This window comes from Octopus sinensis, linkage group LG2 (genome assembly GCF_006345805.1).
Source record: "Octopus sinensis linkage group LG2, ASM634580v1, whole genome shotgun sequence".
In the NCBI taxonomy this organism is placed as follows: Eukaryota; Metazoa; Mollusca; class Cephalopoda; order Octopoda; family Octopodidae; genus Octopus; species Octopus sinensis.
Window position 1 is genome coordinate 60,240,447 of NC_042998.1, and position 7,500 is coordinate 60,247,946.

General features: G+C 36.6%; 1 protein-coding gene across 1 annotated transcript in view; it reads right to left on the reverse strand.

The window, feature by feature from the left end:
• LOC115224735 (advillin-like) overlaps positions 1-7,500 on the reverse strand; it is a 186,841-nt gene that overhangs the window by 30,516 nt on the left and 148,825 nt on the right. Inside the window, exons 17-18 of the mRNA XM_036513518.1 lie at positions 4,593-4,703; positions 635-718 (exon numbers count right to left, since the gene is read on the reverse strand). Of these exons, the coding sequence (XP_036369411.1) occupies positions 635-718; positions 4,593-4,703 (195 nt within the window). The remainder of the gene's footprint in view (positions 1-634; positions 719-4,592; positions 4,704-7,500) is intronic.

The window sequence follows — 7,500 nt, forward strand, 5'->3', positions numbered from 1 at the left end:
AATAACAACAACAACAACAACATCGGAGAATCCAGGTTCAAAATTTCCCCAAGACACATGATGAAGGCTTGGAGGGTATATCAGCCGAAAAATTGTGTTAACAACAAACAAGATGAAGACAAATATCCGTCAATTATAAAGAATGTAAATAGTAAACATATTTGTCTTGCAATTACGTTTTTGCAAAATTGTGCAACAACTAGTGAAAGATATTTGCCGAAACCTTGAGTTGACAAATAAGTTGTGAATTTGGTACACGGAAACTGTGTGGAAGTGTGTCGTTAATGTGCGCGCGCGTATTATGTGCGTGCGTGTATGTGTGTATGTGAGTGTGCGTCTATCTTCCGACATTTAAATCGGGAAATGATGTAAGCGTCAGTGAGAAAACACGAAAGGCATATGCACTTCGAGCAAAGACACCTACCGTATTTGTTGTATACCAAGTTAGAGATACTCTCTTATCACTCTCGCTGCCAGATTTCCATTTGGAAACCCGTAACAACTGTGCTATCGTTTGACGATTTTATTATAAGATTGGGAGACAGACAGATAGACAGATAGATAGATAATTCGAGGTAATCCAATTAATTATGTAATGGATAAAATTATTACATATGAAAATAGAAAATTTTACCTTTCCTGCCCAAATGAAACAGCGATGTCCATCAAAAATAACAAATACGTCGTTGGAATTCAGTGATGCTGCTCTCATTGGTACCTAGAGTAAAGCAAACAAAATAGATTTTACATCTTTGATTAACTTCACATTTGTAACATAACTGATACAGTAAATTTCTGTTCATTTAGTTAGTGCTAAGTGAATATATTTCAATGGAAAATGTTACATATAATGTAGTAAGCACATAAAAATGGAAATAAAAGTCATTAAAGTGAATGATAAATCTTATAAAAGAGAGGGGTAATAACTAACTTTCAAACTCAAGATGAGTAAAGATTGAATTTCTTCATTCACAAAGAGGTGTGATCATTAGTAAGTACAGCGACATCTTCAGGCATATATCGATCTTATTTGTTTTTTGTGAGGCGGCGAGCTGGTAGAATCGTTACCGCGCCTGACAAAATGCCTGGCAGAATTTCGTCCGTCTTTACGTCCTGAGTTCAAATTCCACTGAGGTCGACTTTACCTTTCGGGAATGATAAAATAAGTACCATTTGTGTACTGGGGTCGATGTAATTCATTCACCCCTTCCCCAAATTTCTATAGTTTGCTCATATCTCACACAATTTTATACAAACTGAGGAATCGAAGATCCTATTTATTTTATTCGTTTGTAAAAAAAATGTAATTATTTAAACTAAATGTCGAGTGCTGCGAGGGAGGGATGAGAATTAGTGCTGCAAAATCTGAGACATCGGTCCGCTCAAGAAAGACTTCCCAGTATCCTCTACATTTTAATGGACCATTACTGAGAAAAATGAAGATGTTTAGGATTTTCAAGGCCACATTCATGAGTGATAGGAGGTAGAAAGCTGCATTGGATGGTAGAACTACAAATGCTGGTACAGTAATGGACCAGCAGCAGTTCCGATGCTCAAAAGAGAAGAGGCTGGTAAAAGAGCCAACCTTTTTTATCTTCAATTCGTGCATATCTTTATCATCAATAGTGGGTAATAGACGAAAAAATACGTTAATACAAGCGGTCGAAATTGGTTTCTTCCGAAGCATCGCTGGAGTAACGTTACTCAACCGGATACGTAGCGCCGGCACCAGTGTGTCTAACCAGTTCGAACCACTATATCTCAGCACTGAGAGGTTTCAGCTCCGGTACGATGAACATGCCATTCGAATGTCACCGGAAAGAATTGCCAGGTGGATTTCTCAAGCCGAGCGAATGGGCGGGAGACCTACAGGTAGATTAAGAACGACACGGTCGGATGATATTTAAATTATATATGAAGACTCAATTCCCACGAACATCTTAGCAGTACTGGGCGGAGAATATGATGGATGAATATATATATATATATTTATATATAGAGGGCATTATTATACATAGATGCCACACGCTAAGAGGGACAAAAAGTCATTACTACCAAAAATTTTACTAATCCCACCGAATGCAATCTTTCAAAGCAAGACATTTAAAAAATATAGACTTGTATCACCTGTGATTTCGTACTTATGTACTCTTCAGCAAGCCTGAACGTATCATACATAAACGACCCTGTCTCGTCGAAGCCAAGCAGCTAACTGATCAACTTCAACGTGTGTGTGTGTGTGTGTGTGTGTGTGTGTGTGTGTGTGTGTGTGTGTGTGTGTGTGTGTGTGTGTGTGTGTGTGTGTGTGTATGTATGCATGTATGTATATATGTTTGTATGTATATATGTATGTATATGTATGAATATGTATATATGTATAATCCTAAGAGATAGAGAGAGAGAGAGAGGAAGAGATACGGTTACACAAACAGATCCATAGTTAATCTTGTATTTTGAATTCTATATCACATAAGTCAGTATTATGTTATATATCTACTACATATGTGGGAAATTCTGTCTGTGGTTGTGTTTGTGGAGTTGTTAGCTAACTCCCCCTATATCGTTTTATCGAAAAATCACAGAAGTTATGTCCCAAATAATATTGTATTAATCGATAGATGTATAAATATATATAGTATGATTATTTAAAAGATTTAAAAGTTTAAACTTTTTAACTTTTTAAATAATCATACTATATATATATTTATACATCTATCGATTAATACAATATTATTTGGTACGTATATCTTCTATGATGATTTTTTGATGTAACTTTCCTGCACTTATTTTATAATATAATATAATATTATATATATACGCATATGTATGTGATGTGTGTGTACATATTTTACAAGTCTTACATAATTTTCTGTATGTATGTGTGTATCTTCGTGTGTACATACACCATCATTGTATATGCATTCAATGTCGTTGCAATATTATCTGTTATCCCAAATTATAAGCCGTTTTATGCTCCAATATTTCAGTATTGCTTGTCCTTGCCAAATCTTAAGCATATATTCTTACACAACATGTGATATTTGATTCTACAATGATTTACTGAATTAATTCATTCATATATTCCTTATGATACACTTAAGATACAGCTTAGATATAATGGATACGAGTTTGGCTTCGTAAATAATGTAGGTTTGCATCTTCTGCGATTTCGAATGTTGACTGTAATGTGAACTAGATCTTATCTGATCCGATATTTACATAATCTTAGACTAGATTAGAACTGGGATGTTTTATTTCAAGAAGACGGATAATAAGATTCTTACATTCTTTGCTTTAATAAGACTTTAAAGCTGATTGAAAAAAATATAGAACGGATAGATTACATGAAAACTATAAAATATCAGCCGGAAATAAGAACCAGGTAGAGATAAAATGGTTACAAGCACGGCTGCTTGGTTGAAAAGATTACTTTGAAAGAGCGTCGTACCGTTCTCAAGTCCATAGCCGGATTTTTGGTAAAGTGTCTTCTGGCTTAGCTTTCATGTAGCCAACATCCTAGGATTTTGGTCAACAGAAATTTTATTAAAGAACCATCAGTTACACGAATGCACACATGCATGTGTATCCATGTGTGTGTGTGTGTGTAAAGTTATATATATATACATAGATATACTTATACACTCACATACGTACATATACACACACACACACACACACACACACACACACACACGTATATATATTGTCCAATTTAAGCTACCAGAATCGCTAGCACAACGGGCAAAATGCTTAGCAGCATTTGGTCCGTCTCTATGTTCGGAGTTCAAATTCCGCCGTGGTCGGTTTTGCCTTACACCCTTTCAGGGTCGATAAAATAAGTGCCAGTCGAACACCTGGATCGATGTAAATGACATATCTCCTCCCCTAAAATGATTTCCTTGTGCCAAAATTTGAAAGTAATATATGACCCACATCTGGATGTCAAGTTAAAAACACTCTCTAGTCATAAACGGAGTCAGAAACATAAGAAACACTTGATGGACATGATCTGTAACCAGCGACGCTATGGTTCATATATCTATATATATAAAACTGTAGTTGTGTGAGTGTCTGTCTCCTTCGATTTAGATTCCTAACTACTCCCACATTTTGCGGTGCAGTTTAACCAAATTCGGGTATCTTATAGTCGGGATTCATATCGAGCCCGTCTGAGTATTAGCGCGCGTCTACGACGAGTCTACGATTTTAAAAATAATTTAACATCATTTTTTATTCCATTTTAATGCATAATTTTTCGTGTGTCGATGGCGGCGGAGTTGGCATCCATGGTCACACCTGCACCTGTGTTTGCTTCTCCCCTTCTTCCCTCCCTCGTGAAGCTGTGGGGAATGGAGTGTAAGGAAATCAACGTCGTAAAGCGTTGTCAAGGAGACCAGCGTTCTTTTAGAACAACGACTTCATGGCTTGAAGACACCAAAACAGAAGTGGCTAAGAAAGCCCGAATTGGCATCTATAAGGGAAGTAACTTTCTAAAAATGCTTATATAGTTATTTCCCTTACAAACCCGAGCAACGCCGGGCGATACTGCTAGTTAGAATATAAATAAATATATAAATAAATAAATTATATACCTGAACTGCTTTCGTGTTATAGTCCGATGTCCCGCGTACATGGAGCATGTAATGACGTCCAGGGCCAGAAGCCAATAAACTGCTTTTCTTTTCCCACTTTTCGTGGCTTCCCTATTTAAGTTGAAAAGGAAATTGTGGATGAAATCTCATCAAAATGAATCGGACATTCGGTTATGGTAATTACAGGATAACAATTTCAAAAAACAAATGCTTCATTATTTCATTTGAGAAATGAAATGTAAAATTGTTTTATTTTCTTATATAACTAGATGATCATTCATGTCCATGTGTGTATGTGTGTGTGTGCGTGCGTGCGTGTATGTGAGAGTGTGGACACGCGCGCGTGTGAGTGCGTATATCTGTATGCCTGTGTGTGTGTGTGTGTATGCATTTATATGTTTATACATGCGTGCATGTGTATACCTGCGTATGTTTCTGTGTGTGTGTATATATATGCGCGCGTGTGTATGTGTATGCACTGGCAGATGTCTGTGTGTATGCATGTATGTACATATATGTTTGTATTTGTAAGTGTGTATATTCCTGTATGTGTGAGTAGGAGGGAATGTAGTATCTGTCTAAATGACGTTCTGAAACTGACGGCTGATACTGAGTAAGAAATAGTTTTGAACTCGGGTGTTGAGTTAGAAAAGACAATTACATCGTCGGTTAAAAGGTACTGAGCTTTTGAATTTTGTTTAAAAGCTGCACTCCTCTGCTTCAGAGAATTTTCAAAGACACGGGGCTTCAGACGAAACCAGAAAGAAGATTGTAATTATTTACATGTGCACATGTACATTGTTAGCTGTTTGCATGCCTCTAGGTGTATATGTGTGTATGTATGTGCCTTTTTTGTGATACTTACGCTCATATGCATATATGTGTATCCATATGCGTATTTATGTGTATAGGTGTGTGTGCAATTTAATGGGCCTAAATAGGTATCATTCTACTATATATATATATATATATATATATATAGCACAAAAATGAACGGGAATTTGGGACTCTGAGTAACAGTTTTTGTGATACCTTTGCAGCTTTATTAATAAAGCATATTATTCTACCTCCGGTATTCGAGTGATGCTTTTCCCACCTTGTTTCACATATATGTACAATATATATATATAACATAGGCAGTGGTAGAAGACCCAATGTTCAGGTAATCGATAAACAGTTTATTTTATAACATCGGAGTACTTAAGGCTAATCTTATAAAACCGTAAAAAAATATATACATGCACAAAACTACACAAAAATATACAAATGCATAAAAAATATACATATAAATACATATGAACATATAAAAAAAAGTATATGGATATATAATGAAAATATAAAATGGTAAGCGAGTGCCTGACCTTGGTACATACGTCTTAGAAACTAGCAGGAAGAAAGTTATAGACGCTCTTTACTCTTTTACTCTTTTACTTGTTTCAGTCATTTGACTGCGGCCATGCTGGAGCATCGCCTTTAATCGAGCAACTCGACCCCGGGACTTATTCTTTTGTAAGCCCAGTACTTATTCAATCGGTCTCTTTTGCCGAACCGCTAAGTAACGGGGACATAAACACACCAGCATCGGTTGTCAAGCAATGCTAAGGGGACAAACACAGACACACACACACGCACGTATATATATATATATATATATATATATATATATATATATATATATATATATATATATATATATATACATATATACGACGGGCTTCTTTCAGTTTCCGTCTACCAAATCCACTCACAAGGCTTTGGTCGGCCCGAGGCTATAGTAGAAGACACTTGCCCAAGGTGCCACGCAGTGGGACTGAACCCAGAACCATCTGGTTGGTAAACAAGCTATTTACCACACAGCCACTCCTGCGCCTATGGACAATATGTTACAATATACATAATTAAAAGATGTTAAAAGCATTCCATGGCAGAGATAAAGTCTAATACTCATCCTACGATCGTTTATGGAAAATGTTATTGAGGGTGGATAAAGTATTCCTGTCCGTCTCCCATAAAAACAGTTCCTTCATCAGGGAACATATAACAGGCTTAGAATCCTTCTCGTTTGGAACAGAGAAAATCTGCATTGATTTGTAAATGTATAATAGCGCTGTGCAATGTGTAACATGCACATTGGTGCAGACATGTAAAATGATTTATCATACATTAAAGTTATCATTACATGATGAAGGCCACAAAACGGCCGTCATTCTATGGATATCGACTGGTGAAATAAATATATGCATCTCCCATACCTCTTGACTTTTTTTTATGTATAAATTCCTCATGAATTCATCACACAGATTGAATCTACCGGATTTCAGCTGTATAGGACTCCACGTTACACCCTTCCATATTTAGCCGGGTTCACTAGAAGAGCGTTTTTATGATTAGCATAGAATTCTATGATTTCATATATTGCACAACAAATTTGTGTGTGTGTGCGTGTGTGCGCGTGCTCGTGTCTGTGCGTGCGTGCGTGTTTGTTTGTGTGTTTGTGTGTGCATGTGTGTCTGTGTGTGCGCGCGCGCACTTACATAAATTCCTCAGTCCCTGTATCTCACATTTTTTTCCACATTTTGCTTTTATGATTAAACTCTACAGTTTATAATTTCTTTCTTTATTGCATGTTTTGCCTCCTTGAGAAATTCATTTTCAGTTATGAATGTTATCCAGCTCTATATTTCGTTCCTCATGTAATCAATAGTTCATCAAATCGGAGGTATATCTCCAAAGGTTATAATAATAATTCATGGTCTCAAAAATGTGTCCTATGAAGAAAGGCTGAGGACGCTCGACCTTTATTCTCTAGAAAAACGCCGTCGCCGTGGTGATCTCATTCTCGCCCACAACATCATAAGCGGAAAGTGTAACCTCTCGAAAGAGCTGTTCTTCACTCCTGCTCCAGAGC